Below are 20492 nucleotides of genomic sequence, written 5' to 3' on the forward strand. Positions count from 1 at the left end.
TTTGTAAAACAACAACTTTAAACCATATTCTATTTCCATTCACCTTAACATTTATCTAAACATTTCTTAACACAATCTTATAATTTGGCATATGCTAACATATTGTCATACTTAAAACAAACATTTGTGTGTCATCTCCTTCCATGTAAGCCCTACTTCCTGTAATTGTGTGCCTTTAATCTAACTGTATGCCTTGGATGATTTACAGCCATTGTGAGACTCAAGAGGTTTGGTCAAGCTTTGAGGTAACCCATTAGCCCATTGTCTCTTCATATGTCACACCTTGTCTGCAACTCCCACCCCAACAAAGTACAATCTCTCCTTGAGCATCTTCTCCTGCCCATGAATATCATTTCACTTCGTCCTTCCCTCTTGTCCACACTCTTTCCTTTTCTGTATCTTCCGTTGTAGTTGTCATGAGTTTGGCACTAGTGGACCATCTGCGTCCTGTCGCCTTTTCCTTTCCACTGTGCTGTTTTCACAATCGGTCTCCCAGGTTTCTTTGATGCTTAGACCAGAAGTCCATTGTTTTTCCTTTACCACATGACGCTCACTTTTTCCAGAGTGTTTCTCCTTCAAATGGGTTCATTGTTCAATAGGTCTACAAGAGGGGACGGTTCAGCATGGGGATCCAGGGTTGGGAGAGTCTCTTTGCAGACATGATTCAGCGTCGGGCTTTCACTGGATTCCTCTACGACCTCCCTCTCTCCTCACGCGGTTCAACATCAATTTCCCAAGGCATACAGGTCCCTCGACGTATACCTCTAATATAAAACGGAATGAGTTTCTTTTGTAAAATAAACAGATCTCTGCTATTTAACACATTTCCTACCAACCCATTTCCTTAAAACCTCTTTTCACATTGGCTATTATACCTTATTCCCTAGAATTGAGACATTGCCTCTTATTTGACACCCCTGCCTCCCAGACAAGCTACACAACATTTCGTTTTAAACAGTTCCCTTTTGTGGGTCATTTTTTACACCATAACTAAAATACCCCCCATTCCTAGCACTGTGTCAGCTGGCTTAGACAATGATTTTTGTTTTCAATAACACTCGATACATCACGTCTTCCGGGTGCCACATGCAACCCTAAGGAGACAAAACAATTAAAGAAAGATGTTGTCTTCTTTCCTGGTCTTCTAGGCACGTCCGTAGTAGATGACAGAAACGTCCTTGGGGATCCCCGTTGTCTGTAGAAAGTCAAGATAAAGGCAAAAGTCATTTGGGCATTTGCAAGGGATCAGGTTTTCTTCCCGACTTTAGCCCCCTTCCTCCCTTTCTGCTATCAAAAAATACTCTCTGGGTCATTCTCCCCTATTCGTTGGAGCACATAAACAACTAATTCCCAACCACCCCGCGGGGATACTCAATTTCAGCTTGGTTCTTTGCTCAGCTCAGCTGTATTCTTCCAGGTTAGCAGTAAATTCTTCCTGGTTAGCTGCATATACTTCCTCGGTTTAGCAGGAAATTCTTCCTGGTTAGCTCCACATACTTCTTCAGCTTAGCATCAAATTCTTCCTATTCTTTTTTTTTCTTTGTTAGTTGGACCATGGTCTCTGTTTGTGCTTTGTGTTCATCCTAAGGAGATAAAACAGAGGCGTTTCGCTGCACACCGTCCCTGTCTAACTTGATCTAGCCTACCCCTGTCTTCTAAGACTATGGCGCCAATTATTACTACGTGCCTCCACCTTTACTGTTCCCATTAATGCTTGCCTATTCTAATGCTTGCATACCGCTATCATAACAATCCTTTTGACATTATGAACATGAAAATAATTACTCACCTTCAATTTTACTTCTGTGTTCTGTGGTTGTCTGGAATGGCCATGCTGTTTATCTATTTCTCTACTCTTTCCGCACCTGATTATACCTATCTTGGGAAAAACAGCTAACTTGTGAAGACCTTGTGTCTCTTGCTATCTTTTCCTGTTACTCACCTGGATCCTCTTACCTTTAGTGTTGATCAATTGCGTGTTCACACCCTTTTGGCGCTAACTAGTACTTACCCTTTTTCTCTTTTCTCCCTAATTTAAGGCCATGCAGACAATTTCTTGTGCTTTCACGCAAGAGGTCCATAGCTTGTCTGTAAAATAAATCAAAATTGTTACTGGCATTCACAAGTTGTTTTGCTTACTTCACCATATTTACTTTAAAATGGTTTGTGTGAGTTTTCCTTTGTTTAATTGACCCAATTTCATCAGCCATACTCCTTTTCTTGTTCTTCATGGTCTCCTGATGTTTTTTATTGCCCAATGCTCCTTTTTTCTGTTAGCCAGGAAACCTCATAACTGCTATTTGTTTTCCACTTTTTGCTCTTTTTTTCTGTATGCTTTTGAGTGTATCCCTTATCCTTTTATTCATTTTTTATTCAAGATAACCACTCACTTTCAGTATTTCCTGATTTATTTATTTATTTCTGTGACCAATCCTTTTGCGCTTCCTCACCTCTTCTCTGACCCTATCTTCTTCCTTTCTTCTTATCTCTATATTCATTTTTCCTTTGAATTTCCTCATCCCTTCTTTCACGTACCTTTGCTTTTCTTCTAACCTTTGCTGTTTCTGTCTGTCACGTTCATAGGCTGCTCTCTGGTTTTCGATCGAGCTGCTTTCCTTGCTCTTCGCGATAAAGCTGTTCTCACCTTAGCCTAACTTTCCTTCTTATCCTTCCGTCCCTTAACTCCTCTTTAGACCTCCCATCCTCACTTTCTTTTCCATCGAGTTTCAATGAGATTTGTCCTCCCATCCATTCGTCCTTTGTAAATGCTATCTCATCAGTTCTGTCTTCACTTTCTTTCCTCTTCTTTCCCTCTCTTCCCTTGTTGAGAGGTGCCCTTGTCTGTGCCTGATCCCCTCCTTCATTAACGCAACATTGTGTCTCCCCATGTCCCTTGGCTAGGGATGTGAGATTCTTGTCCTTAACCTTCTCTTGTTTTTGCTACTACTGTATGAAGGTGACTCATAAGCGGGGTTACTATACTCTGTGGCTGCTTTTAGCTCTGTTTAATGGGCAAAGTCCCTTAGGCTTACTTCCCTCGGTTCCTGTTTCAGGCGGGGCAGGCATTGCTGCAGGTGTCTCACTCCCCCTCAGTGCATATTTTTTTAGCATCGAGGCTGCTGGAGGCTCTTCCTCCTGTCCTTGTTCTTATATTTTTCATAATTTGAGAACAGCATAGCGTTTTCTAACTTTTTTGCTTGTACATGCGGCATGCAAGCAAGTTGTTATGCGTTGTAAAATGGCTTTAGATGAAGACTCAATTTGTGGCTGCGGCATAAACATCTTGTAGGCGGTACATTTAACCCACTCCTCTAATTGGAACAATATTTTCAGGGCTTAACACTGTTTCTATTGATATCCTTATGTGAGTCCAAAACTCCCATTACAATGAGCGAGCATCAAATGCAGCAAGCTCCCATCCAGTCCCTTCCCGCCAAATTATTTATACCGCCAATTTACTCAAGAACATCAATCTATGTGCGATTCCTTCTCAACTGTAGAATCGCATTAAACTTTTACTTGATTTCAACCAACAAGGAGACACAATTCCTTACATTTGACATACAACTGGACATGTAACACAGACACTTGATAGACTAGACAAACACCAGCTGAACACACATATACCTGCCTTCTAATCAATACCCTGTCATGGGATACGAACCCTTAATGACGTCTTTAAACGTTATTGTAGCCTAATTGTCCCCCCACTGAGGGCTCTGGGTTCACGTTCCTTCTGACCACTCTTTAAAGCGCAGGAACAAGGCGAATCCTCTTTACTTTTTCTCTCGGGTGTCCTCCCGGTATCCTTACATTTTCTTTCGGGTGCCCCCCACCCCGCAATTCTTACGGTTTTCTCTTGGGTGCCCCCCGGAATTCTTACGTTTTTCTCTTGGGTGCCACCCCTCGGAATTCTTACGTTTTTCTCTCGGGTGCCCCCCGGAATTCTTACTTGAACCACTACTGTCCTTCATGATTCTTATTTCATTCTGCTTGCTCTTTTATCAACTGCCATATTTCCCTATTGTATAACTGCCTTCATTTTCCTGGAGGTCATCCATTTCACCTCATGTCTCTCCCTTTTTTTTCGTTATTTCTTCACCAGGTTATACAGCTGGCTACATTCATCACATTGCACACATATTAAAATATTTTACTTCTCACTCACCCAATCTCATTTGCCTTCTGCCACTTTCATGCCTTCGAAATTGCTTGTGCTTAACTAGGGCATGCCCTAAATAATCATGCTTTTCCTTGGTAACCTCAACACTGTCATCATGCTTTCACGCTTTGTCATTCAAGTCATTCAAGTCTTTCTTCGTTCATCTTATTCCTACAACACCAGAATCTCAACCGCCCGTCTCAAACCGAAAGTTTTTCCCCATTTAATAAAAATGTTCTCCACTCCGGCTGACAAGGCCTCAAAATTGTAACCTACCTCCCCTGGTATGACTCCATGCAGACTGTCCTACCAGTCACGGTGGAGCTCCTAGAAAAAGCCTTTAGGAGCACCCAAAAACCCCCTTAACTACATGTGTGCTATCCCCAAAATTCCCCAAAAGCAGGTCACAGATGATCCAGTAACCTCCTTTAATTTCAGGGGGCATTCTTAGTCACAAATGATAGAATCGCACGAATGGCAATGGACCATTCAGCTACAGGGCAGTGCCTGCTCTTGCCCACACTTTGATTTAAAACTTCATGTAAAATCACTCGCTCCTCATCTCATGAAGCTTATCACTACCTCTTTTAATTCTAACACTACTTTTGTAGCTGTAAAATAACCCTTGTTCATACCATGCTAGGTTACATGCTACACTCTGTTTGTTGCATTTTATCGTTAGAGTGCCAATGCAGGGACGTCATTTGGGGTTTGCGAGGGGTCTTGGCTGCACCCCCTGGAGGTATCCCTTAATGCCCCATGGTCCCCTTTGCTACCCTAAGAATTAAAAAATGTTTAAAACCTTTCCTATAGTGGTATCATCAGAAGGGTCATTGAGATGTCACTTCCGCTACCGCTATTCTTTTGGTGAGACGACGTCCCTGTGTCATTACTTCCCTTTCACTATCATATACGCATATGCCTCCGGCCCTTTCCTTTCCCCGCCATACTTAAAGAACACCCCGCTCATTAATTTCTCGTGTCCTTATCAGTGGTAAATTGTATTACTACACCGCCATCCTTGCAGGCATCTCACAAAAATCCTCACAGGCTCTAAAAGTGCAGAGTGCCGCTCTATGCAACTCTCAGTATTCTTTGAAAGAATACACATGACTTTGTGCCAGATGAGCTGCTCACTGGCCAACCATGGAGGAAAGGCTACTCTTTTAAAGTCACAAATGTAAGTCTTACACAGCGCTGGTGACTTTGGAAGTTGGTGAGGCGTACACATCTTGGTGGGAATTTTGGAGCGAGCTAGGCCACCTCACACCAACCAGTGTGTCGGTGGCTTCTCCCTCTGCAAGGCATTTTGGAAACATGGCTTCCAAGAGGTGCAATTTACTGTCCAAGCCCACAGAAATACGACATCACAAATCCTGGCCTAATTATGAGTCTAAACAGCCTGGAATCCACTGAAATGTCGGCAATGGTTTTTTCCCAGCTCACGGACATCTGGACTGGACTAATGTGAAGGCATTAACAAATAATGCATACGAATACAATTTTCTAAAATGAAGCACCTATCAACACCACCAAAGGCAGTTCACAAAAACTGGGAACACATCGCCTCTGCCATACAGTGCACATACACAATAAACTTAACTAAAAGTCTACATCTCTGAAATACTAAGCAATATCTGAGCCAAGGTGTCTGCAACCAAAGGGTATGAAAGCCACGTGTCCAAACAGCACACCATTGAGGGACATGTATGAGGCTGGTGGCATTCACAGATATGCACAGACACAGTCTCTGCCCTTTACAGGATCTCTGCTAGCCCAGAAAGGGGTTGAGGGCGAGGAGACAACTAAATTAGACTATGACCTCCATTCTCTAGCTGCTTCAGAGCCACGCATGCTATAGAAAGCAACATTCATACACTGACTGCCATATTCCATTTGCCTAAATTGCTGGCAGTCTGCATGTATGTGCCACTGGGACTGCTAGTGCAATGACCCAGCCAATATTTTCTGTGATGCTCAGCCAGGGCCAGGTTGCCTACCTGCCCCAGGCTGCTTGCCACCCCACAATATAAAGGAATAGAAATGGAGCTAAGACCTGTTTCATTGTCATCACTGGTTGCCTCATTGGGTGCGCAGGATGGCATACACAGTTTTGAATTCCCCCTTCCCATGCGAGGATTAAAATCCCCATTTAACAATTCAGTTATGCGCGCTTACCATGCAACCTTAGTGTTAAAAATCACCACTACTGCTAGCATTCTGTTTCCATACAGCACTTAACAGTAAATAAACACATACACATGCGTCGCTGCAGGGCCTACCTAGGTGAGAAGCTTTTCCAACATGCAATGCGAGAGGCAATCAATTCTTAAATCCTGCGCTACCCCCCAGTGCTCTTGTTCATGGACTCCTTGTTGCCCACTGCTGTCCCCATTAACCAAAGGGGCTAATGTCACAGGGCTAAGCTCCCCCGTCTTGTCCCCATCATGGAATGATTTTCTAGTGAACTTGGCGCAGAACCATCCCTTCTTATTTCTCGCAAAATTCTCAACTCTGCTTTGGTTACCTACCTTTATCAGTTCCCCCTTTTGCTGAATTAACTACTATGCTGTGTTTTACTTAATATCCTCTATCCAGTGTGAGCTTAACATGCAGCTCATTCATAGTAACTACAATATATGTCTATTTGTCCTATAACCACAGGCAATGCTTCATCACGCAGCCCCTAGTGTATGCCTTTTACTGTAATCTGCAAGCCCCTTCTTTTTAATAGCACCACAATGCCTACAGGCTTCTGCATGCTCAATGCTACTAGGAATCGCTCATTCCTTGCCACACGACAGTAGACCCCAGAGACGTTTTTATTGGAGGGCTCATGGGGTGGCTGCCCAGGGCCCCCCACAATGCTGCCTGGTCTAAAGCAAGATTCCAGTTTACATTGGGCTTAAATAGCACATGCCAGGAAAATTTGATTGCATGCTGCTGAGGCTTCAAACCCATTGCCTGTCGGTTTTGACAAGTACCTTCTGCCTTCATCAATTAAAACATGCACTGCCTTTTGTTTTCATTGTGGAATACATAGTTTGGGTAACACGATCTTTGTAGCGTTACTTTCCCCCTATGGGAATGTTGCTGATCCTGTGCAATAGCTAAAGTTGAAATCCATATTCATCAACGGGGGTTCAGAAGTTGTCTCAATGTGTTAAGCACTTGTTGTAGGGATATGTGTTCATGTGAAGGATCAGAAGGGCACATCCCAGTGAGGCTGGCTGAACCATTTTTAAATCTGAAGTTCACAAATATACCTGCACAATTACTTGGGTTTGTAGCACAAGCGGCTCGATTAGCAGCACTGTTCCTGCACCAGATAGGGGTTAAAATTAGTTTGCTCAGCTGGGCATTCTTAAAACCTAAGCAATCCCTTAAAAGGTGTGCATAGAATATCTGTCCAAGCGGCAAACAAGTATGCAAATTCGAGACTGCACAGCAAATGTGTTCATGCTTGTATCCTGGCTATGCCAGCAGACGGTACAGTGATCCTGGTCAAAACATATAGGATCCCTTGCATTACTGTGCTGTTTTCTGTGAGGTTTTACCTACTTGCATGCAGGAAATCCCCTTGATCAAGTAGAACTGATGCTAACATCATTCCCACATTGTGTAACCCCCTTCTGTAATATTTTGGTTTTAAAAATTGTCAGGTTTGGAAATGTGGGTTGCATACGCTTGCAAGTCAGTTTTATAACATTAGATTATTTTAGATCATGTTGAGAGCTGGAAGAGAAAGTGCTCAACCTCTTGGAATTGCAATATTGGCACAAATCCCAGCTTCACCCCTTAAATGCTGTGTGATCCTGGGCATCTCATTTAATCATTTATACATTTTAAATGCTTGTCTTAAGTGCTGCACGGCCGCATAGTATGTCTCACTGAGAGTACGGCCTCTAGGCAATACTGAATGTTCCCACACAGATGCCTCTCATAACCCGGATGAGGCACGCACAGGCTATCAGGAATAATGCATTTCTTGTTAACCTCATTGGCAGCACGCAAAAGATGTATTTTCGTCCGTGCTCATTCATCCTTATCGGAATGAATCATTCTTGTTAGTTCCCCAGATCCTCCAGGTCACCCCAATAACGTATGCCTGTTCTTGAAACTCCACAATGGGGCCTAGCTTTTAGTCATCCGCTCCCAAGAGCTGGGACGTCCGCTCACCAGTACTAAAATGAAAGAATCTTGCAGTGCTTTCCCCAACAGGCCGGATGCATTAATATGCAATCAAGCCCTTTTCCTACAATTGCTGGGGCTGCTCTGCCATGAAACACATTCATTCTGCATGCAATGCACTCTGTTTTAGAAATTAACTGCAATGTATAAAACACATGCACTCAAACATTCTATAGAACACTGAAATAACCTCACAATTACATCGGCTGTTAGCCTGTCTCTTTTTCCATACAGCTTTGCAAGGCAGGGTCATTTGCTGGGCAGTGTTTTATCTCAAAACTGTCTTTGCACATTCCTTCCTTGACAAATCATTGCTCACTTTCGTGGGCCATAAAGCAAGCATGTTTTTATTTCTCTTGTCGCACTCTTAACGCACGAGAACAGCACTTCCCTAAATCACTACAACTCAACCATTTCAATGCAAAAATCCATCGTTCTTAGCACGATTTATCAGTTATCTTGCCTGCTATAAGGAAAAACAACATTAACTCCATAGCTGCTGGTTTGAAACACAATGTGTTCGCTTAAAGTGTACCAGCATTTTTGCACTTTTGACAGGTTGTCTAGCTCTTTTTTGGGCTGCAATCACACACGCATTTGTGTGCTTTTAACCTATAATATCTGACCACTTCTTTTGATGCAATGTTTTGCAATTTCAAAACCTTGGCTTAATGCCAATAATTTATTCAGCTTAAAATATCATGCAGTCTTAATTATACTACTATTGTCTATGGGGGGGCTTCACAGTCTACTCAGCCGAAAATGGCGAAGGACTTGTGATATTGCCCAAGACCTAGAGTTACTTTGTGTCAATGGCCATTAGATGCCTTGTTTTAATCAATAATTGATGGTCAAAAACCATCCTCTGCTGCCATGTGTACAGGAGGGCGCACAGTCTTCTGACGGGCCCATAGGTCAGAGCACACCCTCTAGTACCTGTAAAACAAGAAAGCTGCACCATGAGGAGGTTGGGGTGCAGGATTCACATACTCCAACACAATTCAATAAGGACAGCTAAAAAATGTGGCAAAGAGATTGTTAAGTTCATAAAGATTTATTCCATTTCCCTGCTGACACAGCACAGCCCTATCTGCTGTGGTCAAGTTCCCTGCCTCGAAAGAACTCCCTCTGCATTACCCAGAGCTCATTTTTATAGCCAAATATGAGGGAGCAAATCTGCCCCCACCTTTTCCTGCACAGTCTTAGACAACTTCATCTTTAAACATTAGCTCATTGGGCAATTAATTTTAATTGGACTAACCCATCAGGATGAAATACGCTCTAGCCTGCATGTGTGACTTGTCCTCCGGTATTCTGTTCGATTTATAGTTGCTGCAGCTCCACTCCTCAGATAAGGGTTTCGACCAGGCCCAATTTAATGTCTGGTTTCTGCTCATTAGTCAAGTTTCTGAAAGCATGGTGTCCTTGAACGTCTGAGCTTTAACATGATCTCATCTTTACACACTTCGAGCACTACTCAGTTTCTTCTTATTTTAGCCACATTTTGGTTACATGTATTTCCATTAAAGACATTTTAGCCAGAACGATTTTCTGTCTTTGAATCGAATATCTAATTGTCCATTATGTGCCTTGCCACCTTATTACATCACGGTAATGCCATTTTCGACTTTATAAACACAATGCCTTTTGAATATCAGTGTATTGTACATTTTAAATACCGATTTCCCATAATTGCAACACCACATAAGTCCCTTCGGATTTCTCTGTTTAGGTTTAAGTGGGGGGGAGGGCCTCCACTTCATTCAGCTGTTGATTCAATATATATATAGGTTGGGACCTTCATTACAATACGATAACATATTGTGGCAAGTTCCTCCATAACCTGGCTGCTCATACTGTACAACTGTGAGAGCAGAAGTGTAAAATGACTGAGCAGAGTTGGACCTCTGAAGCCATTCCAAAGTACGAATGCTGCCCCCTCTGGGACAGCACTGTGGCCTCCTTTGCCTGAAAGAAGGATACACAGTGCTAAAGAGAGAAAATAATGGTGCTGAAACTCTTTGCATATGACAGTAGGGTGCTCACTCTGACAGAGCAATATTATTCTCAGAGAGAAAGTAAAGCCAATGCAACCTTGTGGGGTTATTGACAAGTGCAGCTCTGCTTCTATAGACATGGCTTTACAGTGATGATAGACCACACACCTTTGTACCATGTCAGGTTCCGGCACTAGGTCTTCCATCTCGTATCAACAAATGGATCTTACAGAAGAAGGCATACAGTTTTGAGGTGGAGTATTGTCTTGCATCAAACAACCTAGAAAATTATCAGTCAAGACACCCCAAACCAGCAAAAAAGGCAGAAATGAAGTGACTGAGTGCACATGGAACCATGTCTGCATCCTCGTTGAAGGTGCTCGACCAGTGGCACTCAAGTTGGAGGTGAAAATCGAAGCCACTCAACCGCATGAGTGTTTGCCGGTGGCCATTCAATTTCACTTGAAAAGATACTAGAGATATTTTCAGCCTGAAACGATTGATCACACACCAGAAACCAAAGAAGGCATTCAGCCTTGGTTGAACATTCAGCAGAAGCTACCAGCATCACAAGAAGGCCTCACATTGTTCTATGGTGATCATTGACTCCCAGTAGTACATCTGGTCCATGCCGACCATCAGGGAATCGTAAAGGCTGAAGCTAGAATTCAACGAAATACACGGTTCTCTGGGATTTATCGCCTCGTGGAAATGGAAGAGGTCAGATGTCTGCCATTTCAAGCAACAGTTTGGGGTGTCAAACCAGCCCGACTTACAAGTAATGAACCCAGCTCAGTGTGGACTTCGGTGGTTTGCTGGGGGATGAACACCAAGTGGTAATGGTGCAGATGCCGTGCATGACTACTTCAGAAATTTGAAAAGATACTTCTAATCCATTGACTTCCAAAGGAGATCAAGACAGACAATGTCCCCCTTCTTCAAGGGAAGGAGTGGAAGACATATCTAAAAACCTTGGGCATCACAGACCAAATGATCATTCCTCAGTGGCCAAAGGACTGGGGCAAAGTAGAGCGAATAATGCTGCAGAACATGGAGCAAAGCTGGGTGGAGCCGACACACTCCCCAGAGATGACTATCTACCAATTCCTGCAAGGGATTTGCTCAACACCTCTCTCATCCACTGGGTGATTGCCAGCCAACATGCCTCTGGGATGGGCCTTAGCTGGGACTCTCTCAGCCCATCCTGGACGGAGTTCCGCTTCCTTACAGCCAAAGAAGGTGGAAAGGAAATGAAGGCACTTAAGTGAGCAAACACAGAAGGGCTGAACTGTCGGAATTAGAGGTCGGAGATCTTGTGCTAATAATAGATCATCACCCAGGAGTTCAATTAAAGATGGGGTTCGACTCCATGTCCTCAACTAAAAGATGGTAAACTAGTAAAACATGCAACAAATCTTGGCTTAAAAGATTCATGAGACATGGGCCCACAGAAGACACTGAATTCCCCGGGAAGATAGGTTTGCTGAACACAGGATGGAGTCTCAGAGCGAGCGAGAGAAATTCCAAATCCCTTCTGAAACCGCACCACCCATGTCCTGTTGATTGGATTACGTAATTAACAATATAGGATGTGACAGAGCCTCTGGAGTGAGCAGTACACTTCTGGAGTATTCTAGAAACCTGTATTTTGTTTAAGGGAGAGATGTTATGTAGCATATGTTGGCTCCCTCCAGTGCATGGACAGGACTACGCACCAGAACAAGGCTGTGGGCTACGAGCGTCATTGAGAATTCTGTCTTGGTGTCTAGGGGCACATCTTTGTCCAGTGCGGAAGGGTAGGGGACACTCTTTGCACAGCTGTGCTGGAGAACTTTCTGCCACCTGCTAAATTCTTGCCCATCCTTCTTCGGCTACAGTCTCCTGGAACACATGTTTTGGGGGTAAAGATGTGAAAAGGTGCTAATATATTGTGATTTGACTGTGTAAAAAAAAACACGACGTGGACACTGTGGTGATTAAGTGCAGAGAAAATACCTCCGACTATTTCAAGCATCATCTGTGAAGACCAACGTCTACTTCTGCTGTGGAGGCATGTTGTTTAATTGAGCTACGAAATCAACTGCTCTACTTTCTCATGCTTTCCTGTCCATTGCCAGCTCTGCATCGGGGGACTGCTTTGTTTCCATCTACGTGCCACTGTCAACCCATGTGATGTGCTTGCCCACATGTAGTTCATCTCCTCCCTGTCCATCACTGACCACCAATACCATTCACTTACCTGTGAATGTGAGGGTCATGGGAATGAAGAGTCCCCATTCACCATGCAAACCCTGGAAGTAAATACCCCCTTGTGTCATGTACTCATACATCACCCCTGAGCCCTCCTCTCGCATTAATAACTGCCTATCTGCTATCCATCACTGGATGTTGCTGCAATATTGTTTAGCTCATGTAAAATGGAGGCGATCTTCTCCCACCCTCCAATGTCATGTCACTTATCCCCTCTTGCTGAGACCTTCTTATCACATCCATCAAGGCTCTCAATCTGGAGCTTCTCTTTGACAGCTCCCTGGAACTTCAGGACTGCATCATCTCCATTCCTACAGCTGCTATAACCTCCAAAAAATCTGTAAAATATGCCCCTTCTCACCTTTCATGCTACCAAAACAATTATCAGCATGCTAGATTACTGCTGCGGCCTGCTCTTGAGATGCCCACTGCACTCTTTTCCCCCATCTCAGTGATGTATCAATCATTTCTACTTGTACCTTCAACAACCTCTGGCAATCCTTGCCCACCTCGGTCCCCATCCTTGTAAAATCTCCCCATGCAAATTCCTTCTTATGCTTAAATCTACGCATTGGAAAGTCCCCCCTCCCCACCACTACACCACCTGGTCCTATCTAGCTCCTGGGGTGGGTGGAGTCATCTCCCTGCAGGGGAATTGCATTCCACTCCCGTGCCACTCAATAGCTGTGGCTTTTGTCGCAGGTCACCTTTTCAGTACTGCTGATTCCGTAAAATGAGTCAGTGACAAAAAGACTGACAATTCGCCAAAGCTCCATAGACGATTGTTTTGGTACATCAAATATTCAGACACAAGTTGTGATGAGATGTTTCTTCATTACATTTATACATTTTTGCCAATGTTATGCATTTACAGCAGCGCATAACCTGCATCTAAACGACGCGTAGCATTCTCTACTAGAAGCCTGTACATGCATAGAATTGTGTACATTGTGTGAGTTGAAACCTAGCTGTCCATATGGGCTGGAATATTCCTCTTTTTAGCTTTATAATGTCAAAAGGATAGCGGGATGGTGCCTTGCTTGTCAGTCTGTTCAGATTATTTTTTAGGATACTCTACCACCAAGATACTCAGGTGACTCTAGTTAGAAGAAAGATTTTGCTCCTCAGATAAGCTTTCTTTATCCACAATTGGTTATGTTTAATGACACCCCCAAAATAATGAATGAACATAAGACACTCTGCAAGGTATAACTCATAGTCCAGTAGATAGCCAATGTACAGCGTACATTTGATATGCTAGTTCGCCCTTGTTCACTGAAGAAAAAAAAAACATGTGTATGTTTTTGAGACGACCTACTATTGAAGTGCTATGCAACATGGCCATGTATTTGCCTAGTTACTTGGCTACCTCGTGATAATGGGTGTGTTTTTCTGCTTCCTCAGCTGAACCTGTTCTCTCAGTCCACCTCGCGAGTCTTCGAGTCACACAGTTTTAACAGCATTCTCAATCAGCCGTCACGCTATCAGGTAAGGCATGGCTTGGCTGATGGCGCACTGTAACTGCGCCGCCATTGCCATTCTTCTGTAGATGTACTGCTGTTGTCAATGGTGCTTATGTAGAGCACCCATGTATGATGCTAATTGATTGGTGAATATGGTGATAAGGACAAGCAGAGTTGGGTCCAGATTTCTCCTGGATCATTGCCCGAAGCTTCCAGCCTTTGTTATTCCACTCGTGAATATGGTTAACCTGTGGTTCTGTATACCACAGCTATCTCGACTAACTTTTGTTTGACTCTTGATGGCCGTACAACGATCAAACATGTATATGTATGTTAATGGGTGGTATTGGGAGGTAGGGAGTGGGGGATGGGAACAGCAGTTTTCTGTTGGTTGTACAGAAAATGTGTATCGCCAACAGTAGTCGAACAAAAAGTGGTTAAGATAAATGTGGTGAATGCAACCACAGAGAATCGTGAATATCACATCTCATCATGCCTCCTTTCCATGCATTCTGTCATTTGCAGCACTGCATTTACAATCGAAAATCAAAACTACAAGTACCAAAATGAAAAAAGGAACAATATGCGATGCGCTAATCGATACGATCATGGGGCATAGTTAAATCCCTTGGATAATCAAATTGTTCCACAGACCATCATTTTAATCATGCTGTGCAAAATGACCTGAAATAATAGTGGCAGCTCAAGTTATCTGATGAGGTGCGTGAACAGCCCATCCAATCCAGATTGTATTCTTTCATTGTGTTATGGTCCCTGCAATGTCCTGCATTTATAATGGAATTTGCCTAAAATATGTGTAAAATAATGCAAAGAAACACTTTGCTATTGGTTCGTAATGGGCTGGCCAGCCTCCTGCACATCAATGAGCCAGGTATCCCCTTACACTCAAGTGTTTGTATTGCTTAACAGCACTGCTCAGCTACACCCAAGCTTGCAAGCTAGTCAAATTGCACTAATAGTACTATAGTGCAATATGGAGTTGCCACTTAAATCTTTCCAAAATAGCTTACACATAAGCGGCCAGAACTGGTATGACGACTCTTTTCGAGCATTGGCTCAATGGCCCCCAGGCCAGTCTTCGCCTGTCGGAGCTAGGAACCCCAGCCTGCTTCCTCCCCAAAAAACATTCTGAATGCTATAGGGCTCCAATAATGCAATGAAGGTGGGATAGGGTCCCTGTGAGTTAACCTTCCTCCAGTAATGTGCCATCACTGCTGTAATACTCCAGCAGTGCAGCCTCCTCCAGGTTACAGGGCCCCTGAATTGTGGCCTTCCTCAAAATAGCATTGTCAGTGCTATAGGACCTCAGAAGTATATGGTCAGCAATGGAAGGTTCAAGTAGGTTGAACTTCATCATACATTGACAAACCAGTGCTACATGACTCAAGCAATATGATCTGCATACAGCATTGACCTGTCAGTGCTATGGAACCCCAGCAGTGTATGATTCCTCCAGAAGGTACTTGCTAGTGCTATATTACCCCAGCAGTGTATGACTCCTCCAGAAGGTCCTTGCTTGTGCTATATTACCCCAGCAGTGTATGACTCCTCCAGAAGGTTCTTGCTGGTGCTATATTACCCAAGCAGTTTAGGATTCCTCCAGAAGGTCCTTGCTGGTGCTATATTACCCCAGCAGTTTATGATTCCTCCAGAAGGTCTTTGCTGGTGTTATATTACCCCAGCAGTTTAGAATTCCTCCAGAAGGTCCCTGCCGGTGCTATATTACCTCAGCAGTGTATGACTACTCCAGAAGGTCCTTGCTGGTGCTATATTACCTCAGCAGCGTATGACTCCTCCAGAAGGTCCTTGCTGGTGCTATATTACCCCAGCAGTGTATGATTCCTCCAGAAGGTCCTTGCTGGTGCCATATTACCCCAGCAGTGCCCTGCTAGGAATGTAGCTTCTCAGTAGCTTGACTTCCTCCCAGAAATACCCTGTCAAGGCCTGGATGTGCCCATTCCTCAAAGGGGAGCACTGTGGTGCAATATGACTCTAGCGGTATGAGCCTACTCCACCAGTGCCCTCAGGGCTAGAGGATTTTAGCAGTGCCATGCAAATGTTGTTGATCTCTACTGAGAGGATGTCCACACTAATGTGGCCTTATATTACTGGCCGGGCACTTTGGGGCACTGCTAGAGGAAGGAGGAAACAGGCAGGAGGGTAACATATTGTTTGCTAGTTGAGCGAAAAGGAGATAGGATGCCATTACGTGGCACTTTTCGTGACTAAAATGAGGGTAAGTTTGAGCATAGTACCTCATACCTCCAATTGAGGGTAATGATGTTCCCACTGAGCATAAATCAACCGAGGAAGAGAAGGACTTTCACGTGGCCAGTGAGTGAGCCCTGAGTGGGTGAAATATCAGGACAGCGACATGCAAGAGGTGTTGGTTCAGATGGCAGCTGTGACTGCACTGGACGAGTTGCTACTGTGTGCATTTACAGAGCAAAGTCACCGAAATCTCTAACTTTGACATAGAAATCTATCATTACAGCAGTGTCCTCAGAATAGAGAGTATGTGAGCTATAAATCAAGTCGCGTGTTGCTGTGTTCTTGTGCTTTCTTCCCTCCCGCAGGCCCAGAGACTCAGTGGCCCATAGGCAATTCCCCCAGTCCCCAGATTGCCAATCCTGCTCTGCTGGCAAGCTCCCACAGTGCTAAAGAGAACACCAGTTATGATGCAAACCTATGTAAACCATTATCAATTCGTTTTCAGATTCCCAATCCATCGTGTCTTGCGAACCTGATTTAACCTGGAAACATTACTATAGAAGCCTATGTAATCCTTACCAGACAGATCAGTTCCCTTTGTCCTTTCAGTCCTGTATGGTTCATAACAATTACATTTTGACTTTGTTGCTGGTTTAAAAGAAGGGAACACAGCAAACAATCCCATAGATATATTATTTAGAGAGGACATAGTGGGTGAAAATAAGGAGCAAGTCCTCTGCGTCGCAACCGGGCTCAAACCCCTTTCATTGGGGCGTTGAATTGTGTGGTTTGCAGATGTGGAGGGAGAAAGTGCTGCATGCGCCTCAATAAGGGACACATTTGTGTTTGTCTAAACCCTTCCCATGTGAGAGGCCTGCACCTGCTTACCCTGTTCGCCTCCATCATATATTGAATACTGTACCCAATGAGGGGCCTTGACTGGTCAGAAAACAGTCATAATATTTTCCATTTCTAATCTAGTCTTCAAAAGTAGGCCTGCCTCTTTCACTGGTTGGTGACATATAGATCTTAGGAAGGCGTTGAGCCTGAGGGGTGATTGTCCTAGTGGGCAGGGCTCTAGCTCACCCCACATGTCCGCTGCCTTTGTGTCCTCAAAGTGAACCCATGGAAAGCCTTGACTGGTCTATTAGGCCCTCACATGCAGTTAATGAGATATAGCAGGTAACCTTTAGTGATAAGTATTGGTACTGAATCAGTGTTCGGGCAGTGGTGGACGACCTCTGGAGAATGGCGGTTGCCAACAGTGTTGTGGCCTCTGAGCTCACTTGAACTGTTTGTCATTTTTGAGTCCATCAGTAATGCTGTCTTCTTGGGGTGTCTTCATGGGACTAGTGTTCCTGTCTCATCATTAAAACGGATCAGGTCCATTCCTGACATCAGAACCCAATCTGTAGCCACCTCCCCATTAGAATACCCTCTGATCGCCTTGCGTCGCAGGATCCCACTAGGATCTATCTTCTCTCCACTCCTTTTTTAATTATATCTTTATAAGATTTTCCAGCTGATCAAGCTAAATATCAGACTGCTCCAGTTACATATACATTCTTCTCCCTTGTCCCATATATATTGGATTCTTCTTGCAATCATATATAGTGAACTGAGAAGCTTGCAAAATACTCAGCAGTAGTAATAACAGTAATAACCATAATCTCAATACTAATAATAATGCAATTTTAAGCCCTGTCCTGACTAACCCCCCCATCTATCCCCACGACATTCCGACATCACCAATCTTTCTGTGGTACTTGATTGATACAGCGATGGGTGGCCGTTCCACCTATTCAACAGCAGTGTCTACCTTCTATGGCAACAAATAGCGCTTATCATGGATTGCTCAATTACTCTGCGTCTGTGTTGTCCGTTATCATGGACGCCTCCTTGCTGATCGGCTAGGTGTGAAAATTGCCTAATTTCTTGACATCGGCCTCTACCTGACTATCATCAACCCTGTGTATCATTCTTTTCTATCATTGCACAGGGATAGGTCCTTGATCCAGCATGCATGCACTTGGTATAACTTTTCTCATTCATTTTATGGAGTACTACATTTTGTTAGGATAATAGCTGGGCTACAAAATGCAATCTGCAGTAGTGGTACATTTGTCAGGGTCACCTGTATCTGAGCTCGCAATATTGCATTTATGCTCTAGAACACACCCTGCCGGAGAGCTTTACCCCCTAGAGACTCCTAAAGAATATGTAGGAATGTTTGTGCTTCTGGGGTTATGCTCCAGGTCTTACTTCTGTATTTGGTGCGTGTGATGTGGGACCTCATCAAGATTTGATAACGTATACATAACATAACGTCTTGTAGTGTGAATTAATGACCACCTTGTTGGCAAGTGAGCATACCATACCCCACTCCAAATCCTCTAGTTTTCATATCAGATCTTTGTCGCATTAGTCATCGAAGCATATTCCAAGATCTTTTATATTCTTAACCGGTATGAATGCTAACAAAAAGAATTCCTGCAGATGCTCTCAAGTGAGTTTGATCCCGTATATCTGCATATGGCAAAACATACACTGCATGACTGCCCCATATCATATTGTCCAATATTTTAAATCTATCGTTTAGGTAGAGGAATCCCATTGTTATTATTTTGCCACTGAATGTTTGTGCAAATGCTGCACCATTTAGGGATGGTTGACAAGTACTCCCATATTGTCAAATACTTATGGACTGACTTGTCTCTAGGCCCTCACCTGTGGGATTGTTGCCATGTCCCCTCGTCACATCTTTTGGGAGAGTGCCAACCCTCGATCTGTCTGCTTCCTCTCCACTACCTTCAAAGATACATATCTTTGAGTTACCTCATTTCTCTGTTCTAGTGCATGGAGCATCATCATAACTGCCCCATTATGCGACATATTGCAACAGGGCAGCCAAAAAGTAATGGTACATGTCCGATACCTGCATCCCACCTTTTTGGTAGCTTCTGCTTATAGTATCCAGTGCTTTTTGACCCCCGCGCCGTCCCATACTAGTTTGGCCACTATGCTTCTACATTGAGCAAGAAATATTTTTTTGGCCGTAGGTATTGCACGTTGGCAAAGAAATAACAGGACAACGGGGCCATCACCATTTTGCATAGGGGAATCCTGCCCATTTGTTAATGCTAACCATTTTGCTAACTGCATTCAAAGAGCTCCAGGATTCTATCTGTATTATGTCTATGTGACTGCTTTGGCGTTCTCATTATCTGCACCCCTAGGTACCCTTAGGTATTTAAAGGATGGATTCAGGTAAAATATCTCAGGCTAGGCCCAATTAATTCAGAGGCCTGACACCTTCCCAAAGTGGTCAGAATATAAAATGTTATCTGAATAAAGTGAAATAGGTTACTCTATGCCATTAGTCACATGCCAATTCCCTCTTGGCTATCCAAGACAATGGCTCCATGGCCAGTGCAAAAAGCAGGGGAGAAAGTGGGTGCCACTACCTTGTGCCACTCACAGGTTAAATTACTGTGACTTCACATGCAATTAGTACTAACCATTGCTCTGGGCTGTCTACACAATAGCTAAAGTAGGCTCATTGGATATTCACCAAACCTCAATCTTCTGAGAAGGCCCATGAGGTAGGCCTACAACAATGCTGTCACTTTGCTCAACCAGTCCTAGTATGCCGCCAGGACATTAGTGAAAATCCAAAGATTCCATGAGGTGGTACAACTGAATGTGAACCCTGCCTGATCTGGAGATTCAAATCGTGTGACAAGGGGATGAATCCTGTTGACCATGGTCAATATCTTAGTCTCTGTGTTCATTATGGATAAGAGACTAAATCAGCGGGAGGAGCAAGCAGGACCCCCAGCCAGCTTAAGGTGCGCTGTAGCTCTTTCATAAGCCTCTAGTAGTTGGAGAGCCAGATAACCCAAGTAAAAAAAAAATGTTTCATTTCTACAGACACCTGTAAGGGATCAAGAGTAAGACTTGGACACAGTGCATTTTTGATATTGGTTAGAGACTTTTATTGACAAAAGAAAAGAGGGGTTTGCCGAAATCCTAACTATCCCTAACTCTAGGAAGGGCTTCCCTGGCTCAACTCAAGAACGTTTGTGCCAGAATGTCCAAAACAAAGAGTTTACAGTCCTGTGTCCAAAATCCTAAGCTGACCCTCACACACTAAACTTAATGTAACGTGAAGTAGGGATATCTTTTGGCCGAGCACCT

The 20492-nt window shown here is 43.7% G+C and overlaps 1 protein-coding gene across 2 annotated transcripts in view; it reads left to right on the top strand.

The window, feature by feature from the left end:
• TRPC3 (transient receptor potential cation channel subfamily C member 3) overlaps positions 1–20492 on the top strand; it is a 1234189-nt gene that overhangs the window by 1054508 nt on the left and 159189 nt on the right. For both annotated transcript variants that reach the window (XM_069631155.1, XM_069631156.1), the window contains exon 10: positions 14005–14088. In XM_069631155.1, coding sequence (XP_069487256.1) covers positions 14005–14088 — 84 coding nt within the window. The remainder of the gene's footprint in view (positions 1–14004; positions 14089–20492) is intronic.

Source organism: Ambystoma mexicanum, chromosome 6q, assembly GCF_040938575.1.
Source record: "Ambystoma mexicanum isolate Mex_15411 chromosome 6q, UKY_AmexF1_1, whole genome shotgun sequence".
Classification (NCBI taxonomy): domain Eukaryota; kingdom Metazoa; phylum Chordata; class Amphibia; order Caudata; family Ambystomatidae; genus Ambystoma; species Ambystoma mexicanum.